At 42.4% G+C, this 22,179-nt stretch overlaps 1 protein-coding gene across 1 annotated transcript; it reads left to right on the top strand.

Moving 5' to 3' along the window:
- Window positions 1–515: 515 nt before the first annotated feature.
- ubald1a (UBA-like domain containing 1a) lies at window positions 516–19,232 on the top strand. The gene is made up of 3 exons (XM_005721751.1): window positions 516–916; window positions 1,554–1,613; window positions 16,860–19,232. The coding sequence occupies exons 1-3, from the start codon at window positions 809–811 to the stop codon at window positions 17,181–17,183; spliced, it is 492 nt and encodes a 163-aa protein (XP_005721808.1). The 5' UTR covers window positions 516–808; the 3' UTR covers window positions 17,184–19,232.
- The last annotated feature ends 2,947 nt before the right edge of the window (window positions 19,233–22,179 follow it).

Raw genomic sequence — 22,179 nt, forward strand, 5'->3', positions numbered from 1 at the left:
CCCTGCAACCCATCAATGTAAACAGAGACTGTTATTTCAACAAAGGAGAAATGAGGATGCGAAAGGCTGTAGTACCGCCGCAGTCCGCACTGATACGCTGCGGCACTGATATGACACACACACACACAAACACACAAAAGTGAGAGGTAGTTTTGTGAGAAACTGCCCAGAGCAGACACGACGCTATTCACCCACGGCTGTCGACTGTCCCGAATTTAACTCGGAGCGATGTAATTGGCGATGGTGGATTTGTTTACCATATTTGGCGAGGTAGCGACACAGCGAGCCTGGGAATTGGACGAGAGCGGCCGTCATTCACAAAAGCCTCGCCTTCTGGAGCTTTACAAACAAAGCGCGTGCTCACGGGATTTGTAGTCCAAAACAAACCCTTTCTGAGATTCCTGCGGTGTGAGGTTAACCCCCGTTCGCGGCGAATTTGACACTGTAGGTGTGCCGTGTTTTCAAACCTTTTTACAAATGTGAACTGTTTTCGTTTAATGTGCGCGTAGGTGTCAAAATTAACCGGAAGCAGCCGAATAAACACACGCCGAAACGAGACCCTTCCCTTGCGGCATACAAGTCCCACCGGCGGTGCTCTCACGTGATTGGCTGCGTGCTTTTGTCAATCAAGTCTGGTTCCTTCCACTACCGCTCCTACAGTAAATATTTGTGTTTGCTCAACCGGCTGTAATGGTGGACGACTGAGGCAGAGGGAACGGAATACAACTCGAGTGAAGAAAGAGGAAAAAACGGTCGAAAGTCTGCTTCAGAGCCAGCCGCCGCGAGTAGGACACGGGCTTCGTCGAAAATGGATGAACTCAAACATCAAGTCATGATTAACCAGTTCGTCCTGACGGCGGGTTGTGCGGCAGACCAAGCGAAGCAGCTTTTGCAAGCGGCACATTGGCAGTTCGAGGTAAAGGAGTGTGGGGGGGAGCCAGAAAAGAAAATAAAGCTCGAGCGGCTTAACGTTAGCAGCCACACGGCTAATGTTTACGTCTCACCCACTGCTAGCTTTCATTTAAGCGTGTCTGCATACCCTTACCCATATTTATTTTTTTATTTTTTATGTCTTTTAAGCTTTTTTAAAACTAAACAAAGCGCTAGTGTTACCCCCTCCCTCTTTTTTAATGTGGCTACTTTCATGCTATAACTTTGGCTGTATTTAAAGTAGAGCTATCTGTGCTTTAGCTGAAGTAAATCCGTTGAGAGTACACAGTAACGCAGTACAGCTATCCAATTAGACCTCACTCTAGATTAAATACTATAATCCGATACATGACAGCAGTGAACAGGCGAGGCTAGAGTACTATTACGCAATAAAGATGACCGCCGTGTTGTATCGACTAGCCTACAAAGGACTACTTTGGTACATTATAGTCTGCGCTCAGTCGGCCTTAGATCAAGCTGTACTTTTCTTTTTTCTCTTCACAACACGCTCGTTGTATTGTGTCATAAAAACGCGCATTACAGCAGAAATTGCCCGGTAGCTGTGTTTCTTGCTTCTGGCTGCCAGTTAAAAAATGTCATTTGTTTTCTGTGTTTCGTTTTAGACTGCCCTCAGTGCCTTTTTTCAAGAAACAAATATTCCATATGGCCATCATCATCAAATGGTGAGTGTGAGGAGGATGAAGAGGAGGAGGGGGTTGATGACAATCTAGTTCTTCTAAATACATACCCTTCCTTCTTCTCTTTAGACACAGAATGTTGTTTAGGCTGGTGTCTCTTTAAGGCTACCTGCTCTGCTTGTTTTGGGTGGGATGGGGGCAGGGGAACAACCCTTATAGGCCTAGAGATATGATGTTGTACTAACAATAACAAAGCACATGTCGGCCATGTTGTGAGCTTCCAGAAATAAACACACTAGCAGGCATGCAGCAGCTACACACACAAAGCAGAAGAGAGAGAGGAAGAGAGATTGTGTGTGTACACAAAGGAGGAAGAATGTTGGATTAAAAAAACACCTCATTTTTCATTGTATTAGCTGGGCTGCATAACGGAAGGAAGGGCCTCTGTCCTCTGAGTAAGTGAGAAGAGGAAAAAAAAACCTCTTTCCAGGAAGACAGCTGCCTCTCTCAAATAGACCCTCGTGCTGCTGCTGCATTTGCCATCAGTAATTCACCCGTTTTTGTCTCATTGCGTTGTAGCTGCTCCCCCCCTCCAACACAGTGCACGTTACGGGGGAGACGAATCAGAGCACAGTTAACAGGAAGGCGTTTGTGCTGTAGGAGACTCTGTATACACAGACGCACGCACACACACACAGGGGTTGAATATTATGAAACATGAGCAGTATTTGGGCTCTTTGCAGCAGTGCACTTTGGCAGCACACATGCCTTTGTTTTCAGCTGCAGTGCATGGCAGCTGGAAGAGCCTGACGTAAACGTGAGAGTATTGTTTTTATGTTATTTATTTTGGACAAAATTGTCCGCCATTATGTTTTCGCATTCTCTCAAAGTCATTAAACTGCTGATCGTTTTAGCCTCAGGTATATGGAGGAGGGATAAAAGAAAAAAAGAGGATTTGATATTTTTTTTTATTGCATTGTGTTTTAGTGTGCGCTCGTGTGCATTTCTGTGCTTTTGGGTGGTACGTGTTCACACTGATCGCAGTCTTTTTTCTTCTTTTTGTTTTTAAGTAAATCAGCATTTTCGTAAGAGAGCACGACAGGCCTCCTTTATCATCTGATCACTCAATAAGAGCGTCTCAGGCTTCCATTTAGCTCATGAAATGTCTCACTTTAATTTGCGAGTAAACACTTTGCCAAGAGCTGCCCTGTGCTGTGTGCCAAACGGGAGCTGAGCATGCTGCAGAGACCGGATGAGGAAAGTCAGAATGCGGCTCACCTGTGTGTCTATTGTGTTGTTGTTATGGATGTGATCTTGCATAATCACAGGTTCACGTTCCTCTTTTTTTCCTTTTGCATATCTATTTGCGCTCGCACACTTTTTTCATACACAGATTTGTATTTTGTGCATGCACAAGTGTGGGTGTTTTTGTGTGAGTCACAACAGTACTACAGCAGGGCAGCGTGTCCAACCTTGCTGCAGCTTATCGTGCCACAGCGTTCGTTGGTATACACACCTAATCCACTTTGCTCTCACTCCTAACTCCAGCACACACTCTCTCTGCCATGCTGTCTCTCTTCAGCCAGATTTGTGTTTTAAATACGGTCGTTTTTTTTGTGTCGCAATACAAACTGAAGCCTTTAACCCACGCACAGGCATGGGTTTGTTGGCAGCGGAGCAACACTAGGACGCCACATAGATCAGTTAGTTTACAGATGCCATTCGGTGAACTGATTTGTGCCATTGTGGGTTTTTGTTTGGGGGTTGTTTGTTTGTTTTTTGAGGGGGGTTAAAGTCCCAAAGACAATGTGTGAGCCAGAGTAAGGTTTGGTGAATCATGTTCCTATCTAAATTTGGCGTCCTTAAATTGAAATCACCTCAAGTTCAAAAGTGCTGTTGTTTAAGAACATGCGTTTTATCTCTAAACAAAGTGCTGGCCGATAAGGATTTATAAGCTAGCTTGAGCCTGATTTTTGTTTATCTGCGCTTTGGTAATGAATCATTTGTGCGTTCTGTCAGAGGGTTATAGCCCATATCAAATAGTGGGGTTACTGGGTCCACTCACCAGTACAATCTTATGTAATGCTGTGAATGCTGGAGCTGTTGTCATTATAATTTTCTTTTACTGACTCACAGGAGGGCCTGGGTGTTGGTGTATCATGTTAAAGAGCTGCAATTTCTGCACAGACATGCATTTACCTCCCGTTTGTTTCTACATACGTTGCTGCATGACTCACAGAGTACACAACCACATGTGGATGCTATCTGCACCAGATTGTCCATTCATTTTTGTGTTTTTGAATGAAGTCATCAAAGCTTGCACCTACTTCACATGGCCTAATCACAGCCTAATCTGCTCTGTTTTGTGTAACCTCCTCCCAGTCTACTCCCAGATTTCTCCTCCAAGCGCACACACACTGTACATACAAACACTGCAACCACATTACATTCCTGCAGGATGCAATGCTTGCACTAACCCAAAATGGACCCTTTCACATTGACCGTAGCAACTGCTCCTGGTGCTCAGTGTGCACGGCTCACTATGTTGGCTTTTTTACAGATCCAACACACAACAGTTCTAGAAATGATTCTGTATTTCCTGTTTTATAACCATCCTCTTTTCAGCAGCCCTACAACAACATATCGCTTCGTTTCATTCACACTTGGAACGTGTGTTTTCTGGGTTGTACGTCTGTTGCTGCGGGCTGTTTTGATGCTAATTCCTCATATCAAATATTATGCAAATTCTGTAGCACCTCTGCCCGTTTTATATGTATTTAAGAGCCGTTCTGAGCTTATTTTTCCAGGGATTTTATAAAAATTAATTGAAGGTTTAAAATTTTGAGCTATTTCTCATTTACTGTATCGTTTGTCCTGTTAAAAATCTGCCACATCAGCGGTCAGTAAATCCTCACCCTTTTCATTGTCTTGTCTCATGACTGTAATTAACAGAAAATGATTAGTCATTTGTTTGAAAAAAAAAACAAAACAAATGATTTCATGGGAAAAATGTACACGAGCAAGTCTGCGAAAACCTCATCATCAATTCAGTCATCATGTTTTCTGATTAATGTTGTCTAGACGGTGTAACTCCCCGTCTCCATGTGGTTCTTTGTGTGTCTTTGTAGGGCAAACACTGATGCTGTGTGTTCACACTAGTATCACTGTTTTCCATGATTAATATTTCTCAATGTAGGGCATGCACAAACACACATACAGCCACAATAAAGTGAATGAATACTCATGTGACCACAGATGAGGAAGTAGCCCAACAGGATGACTTCCACATGTGACCCCCATCATGTGACTAAGCCCAGCGCAAACTAACTAAGCCACAGAGCCTGGTTTAAATGAGTATGTTTTTTGTCACTCACTGCTGTTAAAGGAAGTCTACTGAGGTCCTATTGAATGAAGTCAGGGCTGTGGTGTTAAAAACCATGTTGGCTTAGTAGGTCAGGATTTAAAAAAAAGAAAAAAGAAAAAAGGTCCTCAGGAAATATTTCACCCTCCCTTTTCTCTTTTGAACACATCTAAAGTCACGTCCTTTGTGACTGTCCCCTGTTCATGTCCTGTGGATCGAGCCTTGTCTCTTGTTTCTGAGTGTAATGGTTAAATACAAACAAAGTAACCTTCAAAACATGATTTTAAAGGCCTTTGAATGATTCTGCTCCTAAGACCAACTCATCCTGGCTTACATACTGGCAACACGATGCAGTCCAAAACAATGTGCTATATAGTTTGAATGATCACATTTTTATTGTTGCCTTTTGTTGCAAGCATCACGCGTGAGGTGGATGGAACCGATTTTATGAAGGGCAACGTTCAGCGCAGACTGGCTGCGTGCAGTGATGTAGAAAAACAGTCTAGAGCACTGCTGGGCAGTGATAAAAGTAGGTGTGAGGTTGTTTAAAGGCTGTTTCCCAGCAATATGAACACTCAGCAGGAGAAAAGAGGAGGGTTCTGTGTGTGATTGTGTGTTTGAGGTGGGGGGGGGTTGTTTTTTTTTTTGTAACTACAAACAGTGGGTTTTCGGTGTCCGGGTGTGGCTTTAAAAACAAGATTTTTTTTCGAAATCCCAACTTTTCCTCATCCATGTAAGAGCTAATTCCTGAGAAGTGTGCGGTGTGCTCATGCAGAAGAGCAGAGGTATAATTACCTCCATAAATCACTGTGTGACAACATGGACGACTGTCTGCTCCCATTTCTCTCCCTCTCAGTATCTCAACCTGTATCCGCTCATCAGGAAAGGCTAACCAAAGTTAATCAAGGATGCTTGGACTGTCTCTTTAATGCCAAAATAATTTACTCACTAAAGTAGAAATGGGCTGAAATGAGGAAATGGCATGGCAATGCCAGGTATTTGGGTGGAAGATACAATAACAGAGTTAACACAAAGCTGCTTTGTGTCTCCGTCACAATCAAAACAGAGTGTCCTCTGTCCTGTTACAGACATTACTTACAGAAGTGCATTAATTTTAAATCCAGTTTGTTTTCTCACAGCGTTTTGTGATGTCATGTGTTCATGCTATGTAATCCCATGGGTGTGCATGCATCAGTGTCTCAGATTGCAGAGTTAATCGTGTCTAGATCTGCTAATGTTGTTAACGCATGTGCATGCATGTGTGTGTGTGTGCGCGTGTGTGTGTGTGTGTGCGTGTGTGTGCGTGTGTCTCACATAGCCATGCCAAGCACCTAACCACATCAGAAGAGGCTTGGCCTGTGCTCTGCATGCTCCAGCATGTTGCCCTGCATGTTTCCAGGAGAACAACTTCCCAGAACCCTTACCACACACACAGACCCACAAGCACACACAGAAAGACATGCATGCAGCTACACACACCCAAAGACACAGGAACTTTGGCTCAAGGGACTCAGGGAATGGGAATCCATGTGGGATGGTTGTGAGGACCAGATGTGTTTATGAGCGGTCGAGTTAGATTGGGTTTCACTGTTTCTAAGAGTCACAGGGTACACACACACACACACACACACACACACACACACACACACACACACACACACACAAGTTAGGCATATGGCTCAGAAAACACAAGCAGCACATAGCACCCTTGTGTGTTGAATGAAGGCAGTGTTGCCACATTGTGTCTGCCCTGTTTTGCTCAGGTGGCTGCAGCACTGCAATCAGGCTGCGGTCAGCTGATTCTCAGCCATGTATCGCTGGTACTTAGTCCTGCTATTCCAGCGGGGTTCTTTCCGGGCCATATCCATCCCTTTCCTGCTTTCCCGACTTGCATTCCTGACCTTGAACTCATCACCAGTCTCTGATCTCTTTTGCTAGCTAGCAGTCTTGGATTTAATTGAAAAGTTAACAAATTTTGATGATACTTGATTTGCAATAATTTAATGCATTATTTTTTTTGGTAGTATTGTGAACAGGAATTTTGGATGGAAGATACACTTTGTGTTTTGTATGGAGCCAACACTTTGAACATTTGAACATTGAGCATTTTTTTTGTGTCTTAATATGTACAAAGGCTTTTAACTTCAGCATACTGATAATGTCTTTTTTACACTTGTAGTTGGCGTTATTGGTTTGCATCAATACTGATAACAAAGATCTGACATGTGTGTTTTTGACGTAAAACAAAAGCTAATTGTGATGTATCTGAGTATGCACAGCTTTAAGAAGGGTGTCTTTTAGGCAGGCTGAATCCGAGTGCACCTGTGATTGGTTCTCTGTCACGATGACCTTTGGCCTAATTGTTTCCTTGCCAAACTCCTTTTTCTAGATATGAGTTCCACTGAACACCTATTGTTAGCCTGTTGTAAGGGGCACAGTGTGTGCAGCTGGTCACACTCCCAGTTCTCCCGTATTTGTATTTCTGTTGCTGTTATCTGACTTTCATTGCTTCTCACTTCTTTGTTTCTCTTTCTCATTCTCCTTCCTTATTTAACAGCGTCATAACACATGCACACCAAAACAGAACATCCGAGCTAATGATCAACGGAATTTCTCTGGAGCACATTCCAGACAGAGCTCTGTGCGAGTGTGTGTACAGTATTAGCTCACATGCACATGTTCAAAGAGTCAGCGGGACTCAGCTGCTAGAAACTGAGGGGAGGCGATGGTCACTTGAAACGTTCAGCGGCACCTGTTTTGCTTCCTTTATTTAGTTCAGCAAAAAAAAAACGGCCAGATCTGACGTCCAGCCACTCCCAGAAACCCCAACTGTCACCTCATTGTTGGTAAGCTGTGCGCTGGGATGATAAAAACAGAGAGAAGCTGCCTCGCCTGGTTTAGTTTACTGCGATAGTGTCGATAGGATGTCAGACCTCGAATACTAAAAGAATCTACAGTTTCTTTGAGTTAGCAAACGGATGAATGGAAATCCAGTTGTTTGGAGTTTCTCCACTAGGTGCAAGCGATACCTGAACTTTGAGAAGCATTTGTAGGAGTATTATAAATGTGTCAGGTGTGACAAGCAAACAGTTTTTGTGCTATCCTTGGTTTCATAAAGACTATTGTGTCTAAATGGTCACATCCTCTGTTTAAACAGGCAGCCTGCATGTTTGTTAAATAGCAGTTTTAATCACACGGCTTTTCAATTAACATAAAATCCTCATTAGCATTTCTACAAACATGAACAAAGCAGCTATTTTATATTTACTGATTTAGCATCAGAACCAGAAGAAGCTGATTTTAAAATGAAATGCCCGTTTATTCATTTTTCTTCTTCATAATAACGGCACTGGGACCTAACTACTGAGCTGCAGCTTCAAAACAAAAAACAGTAATGGCTCACACATAAGAACACTCCCTGTTTAAACATTTAAAAGGCAGGCAGGCAGAATCATGTACTCTTAATGCAGCAATGGGCTATTCAGCGTTTTCTGCTTTTTTCTGTCTGCCCTCCTTTCCATTTTGTTTCAGCTTTGTCTTGCCAGAGCTCCTCCTGCTGCCATTAGCCTTTTAGCCATTTCTTCCTCTCTATAATTTCTCTTCAAGATTTATGTTGATCCATCTGTTTGTGTTTATGGTTTGCAATGTCAAATTACAAGTAAATCTGGTGTCGAACATCAGTAATTAAATGAACTTAAAAACAGTGATTTTATTTTATTTTTTAATTTTTGCTGTTGTTGTTTTTTGTTTTAAATTGGGCATACTTTTGTTAAACTGTCGTCATGTTGAGGTTACCCCGTGTTTTAAAAGCATGCTATAGTCAACACTAATTCCAGCTCCCAGTCTCCACACTCTGCCAGCAGTTTAATAAATTAAGGAGGCATTTCATGTCATGTTGTTGTTCTTGGCTTTCAAGTTATAAATACTTCATGTCAGAGATTAATATCCATCCTCTTTTGCAGTAGTGTGCGCGGTCTCTCACAGTGCTGCAGTGTTCCTCACGAACGGACACAGATCTGTGTAGTTTAAAGCGGCATTTTTTCCCTTACAAGTCCAAACAAACACAATACAATTAAAGCGAATGTTTCACAAAGCATACACACTTCTCCAAACTTGTGTAATGTAAATAAACCTAAGACTAGTCCTGACCTGGTGTTGCTGGGAATCGCACATCTTCCCACACATCCAGCGCCTTAGAGCACTCATGCACATCCTGCTGTTTTCTTTTCTGCAGATCCAGAAGAGCACATTTAAGATCTGTAACTGGAAGCTGTGAAACAGTTGAATTAAGGCTAAGCACCTTTTTTTATAATGGCATTGTTTGAAGACAAACAGCCAAACCCATGGACCCTGAATAAGATGCTCCTAAACATGAGTCTGATAGGAGCATGCAGGAATAGCCTGTCGTAAGGAAAGGAATGCCAAAATGATCCAAGGAATCCTACACAAGTGTTTGGGATCATTTGTAAAGGAAGTTAAATTTAGCATACCTTTGTCTCAATGTTTGTAGATATATTTTGACTCTGTGTTTCCTAAGGATTAGCTGCTATTACAGTACAGTATGCAGACATGCATGTGTGCATTATTAAATGAATTGACAAGCAATACAGTTTAAGGTGCTCCTCTGCAAGTTTAAGCCAAAAAACTTGGTGACAGCTAAATTACACTTTAGTGGAGTCAGCTGTCTCTCCATTGAGTTTCTCAGCATGCAGATGAACTCCACCATCTTAGACTGTAGCTGGAGATGGAAGTCCTTGTGCTGTTTTCCTTGGTGCAGCCACACGTGAACCAGCGCCACACCGCCTTTCAGCTCAGTGTGGCTTGCAAAAAGAGACGCGCTGGAGATCGAGTCTCCAGTCTAGCCTAGTGCCCCCTCCCACTCCCAGGAGCCATTACAAGTAGATGTCTGAATCACTTAATTTGACTTCTTTTCATGCTACAAAGGAGCAGTGACTCCACTTCAAGCTAACTCCAACTGTCTGAGCTTCTCACCCTTTCAGGGGGTACAGTTTAGGCTGTGCCATAGGAATCAATCCACTTCACTGCCCTCATTAAGATACTGTTGTCAGCTTTCAAAATAGCCCTCAGACTTGACGTGATATAACATTTTTTGACTATGAAACTGAACACTTGCTGTAAATATTAATGTGCAACAGATACATTCATAAATCCTAATTATCTAAAAATGTAAGAAGTTATCTGAAACAAAAAGCTGATTTTAAAAATTCATTTTTGGACGTGATGCACTCAGAAGTAATTTGTTTTTAGGTTAGAACTGTGCGTTCACATATATACGGCAAAGAGGATTTGAGCAGAGAGGATTTGCACGTCAGCTCTCACTATTCGTGTGTCTCTCAGATCTCACAGCTGAGTTTGCTGCAAGAGCTGACATAGAATGCGTGAAGTGTATCCAACAGGTCGTAGACAGAAGGGAGACGGGAAGAAGGAAGTGAGAGAAAAAGAGGTGAGAGAAAACGGATATGTCATAGACTTGCACTAATATTCACTTCAGTGGAAAACCATGGAGAAAAAGAAACTAGGATTACATGTCATGTGTTGCTGTCGGGCGGTGTGTTTACGCAGGCTTTAATTTGGTTTCTTCCATGTTTAGATGTCTCTGTACGTGTATGTTCATGTTTGAAGGAAATAGACGAGTATTATTTGCTGTACATGAATATGAGACATTGTCTCATCAAAGGAGTGTTTGTTTGCCTCAGTTAGATTAATGGAAACAAACGGATGACGTTTCATCCGTTGCAGAATTTGGCTTAAAATCAGTCGGCTGGGTGGAAAAATCCAGAGAGGCTGAAAAGGGGCTGTGCATGTGTGTATGTGTGTAAGTGTAAAAGGTTAATGTTACATGGAGGTGGTCGGTAAGGGTCGCCACTTGCAAAATGTAACCAGACCTTGAGCACAGCTTTGAAAGAGGATAAGCATGTCCTAGCTTTCAGCCTGCCTGCATGGCACTCAGACACACGCACACACTTGATATTTCTGAGGAATGTCTTTGGTTAGACTGGAAATAACTTCAGCTCATCTGTGTTTGTGGACACACACATGCACAAAATGAGGAGGTTTACGTAGCTCCAGCGCAGGCTCAGCCCAGGCGTCTTTCGAGCGGTCGCTGCCAGTAAGCCATACGTTTCTCCTCAAACGGTCTTGAAGAGAGCGAGAGTGGACGAGGCCGGGCTGCTGTGACCACAGAGTCTGCCTCAGTCCCGTCCCATCAACGGGAGATCTGTACTGCTTCCTCATAACAACCGTCCCCATGGCAACCTCTTTCTGTTGGCTCTGTTTTGAACACAAACTGCTTCTCGCTGTCTGTTATTCCTCCCCGTCTCTCCATCTGTATATCTGCTACCAATAGCCAGACCTCTGTGCTGTAGCACTTCTTATGCTGCTACTTTCACTTATACACACAGTCTGCTGTCTTGAAGGTTGTCGCTTTAATGCAGCAGTAACATGTGCTTCTGTTTCGAAACATTGGCTGTCTGAACAGATTCGACTTGCAGGAATATAAGCTAGTATTTTACTCTTTTTATTTTGGGTTACTGATTTTTTCCCCCCTAGCTTCTTAACCCATTCAAGTAGTTTCACTTATCTTAGCAAGTTTACCTCATAGAACTAAGTTAAGTATCTCATATTCTTAGATATCTAACAAGTATTACTATCCCTAACTGAGCCATTCGAATACTCGCATGATTCCCATCCTACTTTACTTAAATGCGCATGACACAACTGCAAACCTCCCATGCAGACACATTTTATGTCAACATGTGTATGACAACACGTACCCCCTGTGCGGTCTCACTTAAATGTTAAATTGTTGTACAATGACTGTTGCCTGAAAAGCACAAGAGCAACTGTGCAAGATGTTTGCACATGTGCAAGCAGCTCCTTCACAAAGAAAAGACACTTTCGGCCGCTCCCTTATTTTCCAAGGGGTTAGCGCAAGAACTGATCCACACATTTGATTTGGCACTGGATGCCCTTTATGATGGAACGCTCCTGTTTATCCGGGCTTGGAACCAGCATTGGGATTACGCTGGGTTGTGTTTCGTCACAGTTTCAAACCAGGGATTTTTTTTTTCCTTTTTAATATCAGGTGACTGTGTTAACCTGTGCAGTTATACTTGCATCTCATCTTAATTAATTTTCATTTTAATAATCACCAAGAAATGCAAAGAAATGCATAAAATTATAATTATAAAATTATAATATTTTATTTACCATTACCTTATTATCTGCCACCTTTGCTGTTGTGGAACTTACCAAGAGATTTCATTCATCCATAGATAGGGGTTGTTTTTTAGTTTAGTTTTTTTGTCTCTCTAACAAGAGAAAAACAGTTATTTGATTCAGTTTAGTTTTGTTTATATACTGCCAAACCGCAACAACAATCACCTATCACAAGGTATTTAAGTTTGTAAGTTAAGACACTACAATAACACAGAGAAAATCCAACAATCAGATGACTCCATTGCATTTGGCAACAGTGAGAAGGAAAAAATTGCATTTAATGGGATCTCTGCAGATGTATGTCATATGAGCCACAGGTCAAAAGGCCTAAAAGGTTGTATAGATTAGTTTATAACCATATTCATGGAAATCAGAGGTGTATGGATTTTTTTTAGTTACATTTATTCACCTTTTGTTGCATTTTTAACTTAGCATATGCTTACTGTGTGCGCCCGTTGCTTGTTCAAGGACCAGCTGGATTTGAACCCTGGCCTAAAGACTCCGGTCTCAGCAGGTCTTGCAGTGTTAGTCTGTCCTTGAGTTAATCTGCTACTTAATACACATGAAGAGAAAACACACATTAATCTGTTGCCTCAGTACGCTTCACCCGAGCCATGCCTTTAATCTCTGTAGGATGTGTGAGAGTTTACCTCTGCAGGTGGCAGGTCTGATGTTTTCTTTTTTCTCCCCACTCTAATGCTCTACACATAAAGCATACCACTTGTTGTCTGGAGACAAAACAAAGCCTAGCTGTGCTAATATCATATGGTATATCCCAAATTTGGTATGGAAGACTTCTGTGTGTGTATATAGATGGGTGATTGTGTGTTCCACTGTAGCAGTAGTGACACTGACAGGTCTGGGCGCTGCTGAAGCTTTTGTAAGTGTGAAGGTGTTTAATAATCCATCAGATCCAAACTGAGACATCCTGGCAGAGAAGACAGCTGCTGTGATTTTGAAGCAGATCCCCATGCCTGTGGGTCGATATCGTCTATGTCCAAGGTCTCCTGCAAGGACGACGCGCGATGTTTGAGGCTTTCTGTTTATAGCTGGTGAAATGTATTGTCGCATTGCTAACTGCAGGTGTATATTTGTACCTGCTTATGTGTGTGTTTATGGATGAGTGAGTCAGTTGCAATGGTCTCAGCAGACAAGCACAAAGGTCACGTGTCAGCATTTTAATCCTCATTTTTCACTCCTGAGAAGAAGGAAAAGGAGGCATTATTTTTTACCTGAGTTCACACGCTCACCGTGAGGCTTAAGAAATCCCGGTAGCACAGGAAGGATCACAGAGGTCACTTCAGCATTCCAGGGTGTCTTTTTACTGCAGGAAGCGGCCTCGGAGACATGAGCCAGCGTTTCCTGTCGGCACAGTGGACGCACTCACCTTTCATAGCGGTTTGCCTCTCAGAGAACCTCATGCTCAGGTTGGCCCGTCCCGGCCTGGAACCTGCACGTTCGCAGGACTAACCTGCAAGCCACAGCACTTTTAGGGGGCAAGGTGGTTTGATTACAGTCCCAAGGGGAATAATGGTGTTCCTGTCACTGTTTTCTTTTACTTTTCCCTATGATGGCTGTTTGTGTGCCAAGACTATGTGTCACAGTCTGCACATCCTGGGTGGTGGAGCTCAGGGCTGATTAGATACCACAAGCTGCCCTGAGTTCTGGTCATCAGCAAGGAAAACATTTTTTTCCCCACCTTTGTCTTGTTAGCATTTTTGTTTTGTCTGATATCCATGTGTCACTGCAGCTGTTATTCCTCATAGCTGATTCATGGAGCCTGTGACTCTACATTCTGGGAAACTTCTAAAACAACTTCCAGTTAAATATGAAAGAGCCAAAAATGTTGGATATGTTGTTTGTAAGTGTTACGGGGGGGGGGAAAGGCTTGGAGGATGATTATGGGAAAACTGGAAGTTTGTATTCAAAGTTCCAGTAACACCATGAAGAATGAAAAAGGGAACGAAAGATGTTTTTATAAAGCTGGTTAATTTGAAGAGTGGTCAGTTCCTAGCATATATCAAACAGTAATTTTCCTCGAGATGCCCATCCCAGCTCAGTCATACTTAAATAAATCTGGTGTTATATAACGCCGCTCCTCTGTGTTGCCAAGCTGTTTTCTTCCATTGTTCAGGCACGATGATTTAGGGTTATTTAGTCAAGCAGATGCTCGCCCTGCCCTCCCAGCCCTGGCTCTTATTTTTAGGTGGCAACGCTCCTGCCTAAACAGGGCTCCACCTCTGCTTCTCCCGAGGAGCAGTAGGTTGTTGTTTTTCCGGTCATAAACTGAGGCTGGGACAGTGAGTAGGAAGCAGGTCATGAAGCAGTACGCGAGAAGCTGCGTTAGCGAGGATGATAAAGGCTTTCTATTTTTGATCTGCCAAACATGTTGTTTACATGGCCTGGTAACTGCAAGCTGGTTGGCACATGGGTGTAGTGTGTGTGAGTGTGCGCACACACTGGGTGGCCACTGAAACAGCTCTTGTGTCACTAAAACAATAACAGTGCTGACACAGAGGAGGGTCAGAGCTCAGGAGTATAATAAAGTCAGGTAGACTGTGTGTCTTTTATATAAAGGTATATTGTAGCAAACAGTTTTTATTAGCACCTCTAAATGCTTTTACAGGTTCAAGTGGGGTATTTAAGTAAAGCTTTTAAGACATTAACAATAACTAAAAAAGACCCTGTCTCCTAGTTATATGCATGCTGATTACTGTGAGCCAAAAGCTCAGGTCTGCTCTAAGCTCTGACTTTTTTCCCACCTGTTGAGTCGGTGTGACATCAGATAGAGAAGATGGTCTTCTCAGGCACACAGTCTGATCACAGGAACGCCTCTAATCTACTGTTTAAACCGGGGGTCCCCAATCCCAGTCCACGAGGGCCGGTGTCCCTGCTGGTTTTAGATCTCACCTGGGTCAACACACCTGAATCATATGAGTAGTTCATTACCAGGCCTCTGGAGAACTTCAAGACATGTTGAGAAGGTAATTTATCCATTCAAGGACACATCTAAAACCTGCAGGGACACCGGCCCTCGTGGACTGGGATCGGGGACCCCTGGTTTAAACCTGTAGTTTGTGAGGGGCAACCTATCAGAAGCAAGTTGCCATAAAGGGAAATGGAGATTGTTCTTTTCAGACAGCGGAAGAACTGAAAGGCCTGCACTGGGGCCTGGTATAAGATGAATAACGATAATTTTGAACTGTGAATCATGAAGTAATAAACACACAGAGTTCAAAATGAGAACATCATGTGCACTTGTATGCTTTTTTTTGTATGCGTCCACAAAGCAAGATCAGCAACCTAACCAAGTTTATTTGGTCTGCTAAATCAAATTGGAGGCCCTTCTAGAGATGAAACAGGAAGTGGACCTAAACAGCAGGCCGTTATGTTATCATTAGGACCCTCGGCAGGAAGCAGCGGGTGGCTGGGATTCCCCCTAAATTCCCTTTCAGTTATGTAAAACAGTCTGCCTCTCTTAGAGGAATAACTGCCTTTAAGTGCTGTTAAAGGCCACTTCTTATGTACATTTATGGAATAGGGCTTATTTTTTATTATTTTTTAAAACTATAACTGGCATGTGCAGCTACATTTTTCTGCACCACAGCTGCACTGGTGTACAGCGAACTGGGTACACGAGTTCAGTTATAATATGAAAGGGAAAGCCTCTCTCTGGTCCTCCTTTGGCAGAGTTTTGTAGAAGAAATCATTAGACACTTGTGGAAACACTGGAAGTAGTGTTAATACTAAAGCACAAGTTATAGTGTCACAACTCAAATTGTGTCACTCTCTCAGCAGACTAAACTGCAGTTTGTTTGTTGTTTTTGTTCTTTACTATATTCAGTCATTAAGTGTAGAACATTAGAAAGTAGTGATGTTGTGTTTCAAAGAAGAGAAGCACAAATTTACACGTGAGAGGTTGGAGTGGTGCTTTCTCTGGCTGTTGCCTTGAAATAATCAAAACTGTTAACTAACAGTATTACAATAATATATTATCTGCTGTTTAACTGAATGATTTATTAACTTTTGAGGTCTGCTACTAATGCCAGGACAGTTTGTCCTTGCTTGCAGTTGGTTATACGTTATACAGTTATTATACAGTTTTGCAGTGTGACAGGGTGATAAAGCAATGTTGAAATTCTCCTGCAATTCAGTTACTGATGCACTGGAACCCAATTTGAAAAATCATAAAACCTGAAGGCACAATGTGACTTTACTGATGACTTCTGGGGGGTTTTTTTTGTGTGTGACACCTATCAAATGAATGCCACGTTTACTGATTTGCAGTAAATACAGAGGAACTGAGAGCTGGGAAATAAGTGACTGCACAAGAAATAAATGGAGATATTAAAGTTCAGTAACAGTGAAAATTCACATATAAACTGACACCACAGTGCAGAGACTACATATATCATTCCTGCTTTAGCCTTTTAGTGATAATGTCAGTTCCACAAATAACATGATGTCTCACAGGTTATTGTATTGCAGTGCAGTGTGATTGTTTTTTGTTTTTTTTTTTCTGACGTGTTACCCCTTATAAATAAGATTCGTTTGCTGCCCCACCCCCCATCCAGTTGGTTTCTGCCTGAAATGTCATTTATTAATAAACCACAACAGCTCTGTGAGGATGTGTGTACTCCTGTTTTGGACTCCTGCATTGATTGTTGTGTTTTTTCCCTCTTCATCCTCAGATGTGCACCCCAGCCAACACACCAGCGACGCCCCCCAACTTCCCTGACGCGTTGACTATGTTCTCCCGGCTGAAGGCCTCCGAGAGCTTCAACAGCGGCAGTGGCGGAAGCCCCATGGCCGCCGCCATGGCCACCTCACCTCCACCCCACCAGGTTGGCGGCTGGGGGGTCTCATCAAATGTACCTAATGTGCCGCAGCCTCCACAGGGACTCTGGACTCAGGGGCAGCCCCCCACACAGCCCTGCCCAGCCTGGCCGACGGGAGTGAACCCGCATACGGGCGCAGAGCAGAAGGCTAGTGTAGCAATGGAGGCAGAGAGATGAAGGCCGCATGGGACTGAAGAGCCCGCCCCCCCCACACTCCCATGTTGGAGAGGGGAGGGAAACGGGAAATGAATGTGGGAAGGGGGGGAGCGGGGTAAATGGCTAGAAGTGGGTTTGGGATTTCCCCCCACCTCCCAAAAAACAAAACAAAACAAAAAAAACTGATGATATTGAAAGAGACAGATTCTACGCAAACCAAGAAAAACTCAACGTGGACAATTTGAAGAGGAGAAAACCAATGCAAACGTCAATACAGAAAAAAAGAATAAAAAAAGATACGCACACATAGTAATAAGAGAGCAACTGAGATCTTTGTTAGTTTTTCCTAAGTAAATGCATAGATAAAAGAAATATTATTGAACTAAAAAACGAGAAATGGAAAAAAAAAAATCGTCACGCCCAAGGAATCTATGTGCAGTTCAAGGACATTCGAGGCAGCAAACATCAGTTTTTCATTTAGTTTCTTCTTCTTCTTTTTTTTATCTTTTCTGCCGGTGTTTTTCAGCCACTGGTGTTTGTGTTTCTGCAACAGTCTTTGCTGCATGAGGAGACGGGACGTGCGATGCAGTTGTTTTTTTTTTTTTTTTTTTTTTTTAGATTGACTCAGAAACCATCACGCACTTGAGTGTGAGCGTGGACGCATGTGAGCAGATGTTCCGTTTGTAATCATAAATGTACACACACACACACTTTAGGCTTTTAGAGGAAACACCTCCATACTATCATCCCCATCGTGAAGGTGGGACTTCTCTTACCTCACCTGGTGGTCACCTGACTTCTTTCAGCCAATCAGGGATTCTTCTTAAACCAACTGTTGCCACCGCTGCCGCAGGACATGTTTTTAAAAGGTTTTCTTCTTAAAGGCAGCAGCCGCTCTGGTTTATGCTCACTGATCCTCGCTACAATGGCTTTTCCAGACACAGATTTAAGACCTGGACTCAGACGCCCAACTGTCCACTGTATACATTTGTTTTGTTTTGGGGTTTTTCCCTTTTTTTCCTGGAGATTCTGGTTAGTACAAAAGGAAAAAAAAATCATGGTTTAATATCGTTTCTAATGCTGATTGTTATGTTTTGTTAATGGGTAAAGGGAGAGGTGGCTTCAGAAATGGGTGGGATTTCAGGTAGATTTTTCTTTTTTGGGGGAGGGTGGTTGAATCAAATGCAGCTAAAATGGCTACAGATTTAAAACAAACACACACACATGACTACTCCATCTTTGTAAACCGAATTGCCACTTTGCATGATGTGTTCATAATGTGTAACATCTTTTGTAGCAAACATACATGAGGTCGAGACATGTTTCGGGGAGAGGGGTGGACGGAAAGGTGACGGTGGGATTCCCAAAGGTAACTGAAATGCAATAGATGTCTTGCTGTAAAGGCAGAATTGGACAAAGGTCTTAGATGCGAGGAGGAAAACGAAATGGGTGTGAGACAGCGTCAGGAAGCCCACCACGGGCAATATGGGGACACTACAGACTACTTTGAGATATACAGTATATATAAATATATATACATACCCTCAGATACTGTACTGTGGAGGGGTTTTTACAATATTTAGGTTTCTAGTTTTGACCAGTTTCGGTCCATTGATACTGCTGAGGGGGACACTTCAGGGATGACCCTGATATACGGCAATATTTTAAATGCAGGGTCTGCCCCTTTTTCTTTTTTTTTTCGGATTATTTTTTACATTCATTAAAGATAAGTAAGAAGAAATATTTTGAATAGCTGAGGGACTTGTGTTTTTAAAGGCTTAAAAAAACTCATTTGGAAAATAATGGCTATAATAATGAAAGAAAGTAACCAACTTCCTTTTTTTTTTCGTAGACTAAACCAATTTTTAAGTTCATCCTTTCTCCATGCTTCATACTTTATTTGGTAATATCAGAGCGTTTCTGGGTGGGCCTGTTCCTAAATGGTTTCTCATGTATGTTCCCCCCTGCCCCTTGTATGACTGTATGAGACCATTCCCACAATATTTGTGGACTACCTGATAATTAACTTATCATTTTTGTGAACCTAAATAAATATTGTATGTCAACCTATTTGGGATGGTTTACTTTTGTGTGCATGAAAGCTGAGAGAAATGGACCTGAGGCCTGTTAAGTATTCAGCATAACCAGGATATCTGGATTTACTTAGCCTAACATCAGTGATCAGGATAAGCGGTCGGAGGAAGCTGGACGTCAACTCAGTAAGTTAACCCAGGGTTTCCAGTGTGTGTTGCTATGCACTAGAAGGCACTAGAAGCATTTGACCAATCACAACCACAGATAAATCTACTGTCATGAAAGATGGCCGCGCCTCCTCAGGCCTGTTTCTGCTGGTGCTTTCCTGTTAAAAGGGAGTTTTTCCTTCCCACTCGCCTAGTGCTTGCTCATGGGTGATGGTCCTCTGATTGCTGGTGTTTTCTCTGTATTATTGTAGGGTCTGTACCTTAAAATACAAAGCGCCTTTAAGCTACTGATATTGTAATTTGGTGCTACACAAATAAAATTGTCAGCAGAGCAGCTCGTCTTCCATTAGGGGGTAAAACTATGAGAATCATTTAAAATATGACAAGGGTTACGTGCATAATACAGACTTGTAGTAACAGACAAAGCAGCAGCAGGAGTGTGTGTGAGAGAGGAAAAGCTCTCTGTGTTATAAGTGTGCAATTTAAGCACTCTGGATTTTCTATCCTTGTTTATAGAGCACTGACCATTTGTAGCCCATCATGGGAAAAACAAGTTGTCTAAGACTCCATCGCTGACATTATAAATGCTACTTAAACATTTTAGATCAGAGATGAGTCATTTTACATCATGGGCCACATATCTTAAGTGACCAGTGAAACCAGGAAGAATATAAACAGAAAACTTTCTTTCATTTAAGTGTTAATCTGTTAGTTAATTACTTAGTAATTAGTAATGACGTGGTATGAATGGCTTTGGGGGGGTTTAGGAAAGATTTAGGAAAATACACTAACAAACTGCACTCCTTAACATTTTCAAAGCTGTCCAGTCTTCACTGGGCCGATTCAGGACCCCAAGGCTTCATGTTTGACACTCCTGCTTTAGACCCTCCTGCTATTCTCAAACATAGGTCAGAGGAACCCTCGGCAATACTGACGTTACTTTCTAAAGAACTGATTGGTCAGCAGGCAGTTAATTTGTATCTGTTGACCTCTAATCTGGAATCTTGTTACTATGGCGATCTATACAGTGGGGAAAAAGTGAGCCATCGTTGTAGTACAGAAAACTTGGACAAGATGAAATCCATCTTTGTAGTACAGGCCTCTTGTATAACTTGTCAGTCCCTGTTTGTGTGTGTGTGTGATTGTGTGTTAAATAATGACAGTAAGAAGATGGATGCATCATAATCTCACACTTGGCTACTTCTCAGTCAGCTGGATTTAATACAGTCGCCCAGCCAGACTACACAATCATGTTCTACAAACCTCATTTTCTGCTCCTCTGTCTGTCTTTCTCTCTATGTGACAGCTAAACAATCTGCCTGACACTCTGCAGCGAAACATGAACGGGCAGGAGATGAAAGCTAAAACGAAGAGAAGGGGAAAGGAAAGCTTTTGAAAGCGGCCCCTTCGCTGTCTTCACCTCCTTCAATCCACAGCTCTGTGGATGTAAACACAAACAAATACCAGCTGTCCACACACACGCAATCGGCCATACGTAAACACCACACACCCACGCATGCCAGTGGTATAGTGGTGTTGGTGGTGGTAAACGAGGGGTCAGGGAGGCCTCCGTGTCCTTACTTCACCTCCTGATTTGCCTCCTCTGCTGGATTTGAAAGATTCCTCCATGCTGACTGTCTGTGCCAGGCTTTCTGAGAGGGTCACATGAGCTTGCATGAGTGTCAGCAACTTGGTATCGGGCTGGGAACAGTAATAAACATGGCAATAAACACACTCTGTCCAACAGCAGCACAGAATCGCCCTGTGTAACACAAAACATGAGGGTGTGAGGCCACTATAACCATCATGTCATAAATGAACGGCTATCTGTTCAGACGGGGCTTTGCTCGGTTTATACATGTACCTTTGTAGTTCAGTGGGATCTTTAGCCAGTGTTTTTCCACAAAACAATTGTGGTTACTGTTTAGCTGCTCATGCCAAGTACCCGATTCTTCTTCTGTTTACCCCCAAACAAACTGCACAATACAATGCATTTTATTCTTGCCACCACAGCAGGAGCTATATTTATCTTTTTAAAGATATGTCATAGCAATAGAGTTCTTGTTATTTTTTTATATTATTACTTATTCTATTTCCAACCTGACAACCTTAGAATCAGCTCCTTTTTTTAATGTACAGAAACTTTAGTATATTTAATTGCTAGTATATTTAATGTGGCAATTGTACGTGACAATCGTGATAAAATGAGGGCGGGTTGATATTTTATGTTCTTTATTTGCCTCCTAAAAAACATAACATTTTAAAATGACTTAAACATTATCAATTTCACAACCACCAAGTGTCACAAATCGTTTGTTTTCTTTGTATAACCAACTTTAAACATCAGTATCATGGAAAATATCGTCTGGTTGGTGTGGTTTTAAAACTGAAACAAAACCACACCAATTTATCTATGATGTAGGAAGCAACCGAAGCAAGCGCCGATGTAGATATTTTCTGTTTTTCCGGTAAAGCGTCTGTGCCTTCCTCTACGATACTCTTGCATACAGAGGAGTTGACGTTTGACTCCGTGGCTGCGAGGTGCCCAGTCCCTGTGGCTGCAAAACAAGCCCAAATTATCACCCCTGCACCGCTGTGCTTGGCAGTAAGTGTTTGTGCTGATATCCTGCATTTGTTTGTTTTTTCCTCCAAATATGGAGCTGTGTATTATGGCCAAACATCTCTATTTTGGTCGATTCTGTCCACAGGACATTGTTCCAGAAGTCTTACAGTTGTGTAAGATGCAACTGTGCAAAGCTAAACCATGTTGCCATGTTCTTTTCAGAGAGAAAAAACTTTTTCCTGGCAACCTTTTT

This window comes from Pundamilia nyererei, unplaced genomic scaffold, assembly GCF_000239375.1.
Source record: "Pundamilia nyererei isolate P.nyererei 1_Seehausen unplaced genomic scaffold, PunNye1.0 scaffold00005, whole genome shotgun sequence".
Classification (NCBI taxonomy): Eukaryota; Metazoa; Chordata; class Actinopteri; order Cichliformes; family Cichlidae; genus Pundamilia; species Pundamilia nyererei.

Excerpts from the sequence above, each read along its gene's own strand:
- ubald1a (XM_005721751.1), top strand. The coding sequence starts at position 809 with ATGGATGAACTCAAACATCAAGTCATGATTAACCAGTTCGTCCTGACG. Across the intron at positions 917-1,553 it reads CGGCACATTGGCAGTTCGAG|ACTGCCCTCAGTGCCTTTTT; the intron begins GTAAAGGAGTGT and ends GTTTCGTTTTAG. Across the intron at positions 1,614-16,859 it reads ATGGCCATCATCATCAAATG|ATGTGCACCCCAGCCAACAC; the intron begins GTGAGTGTGAGG and ends CTTCATCCTCAG.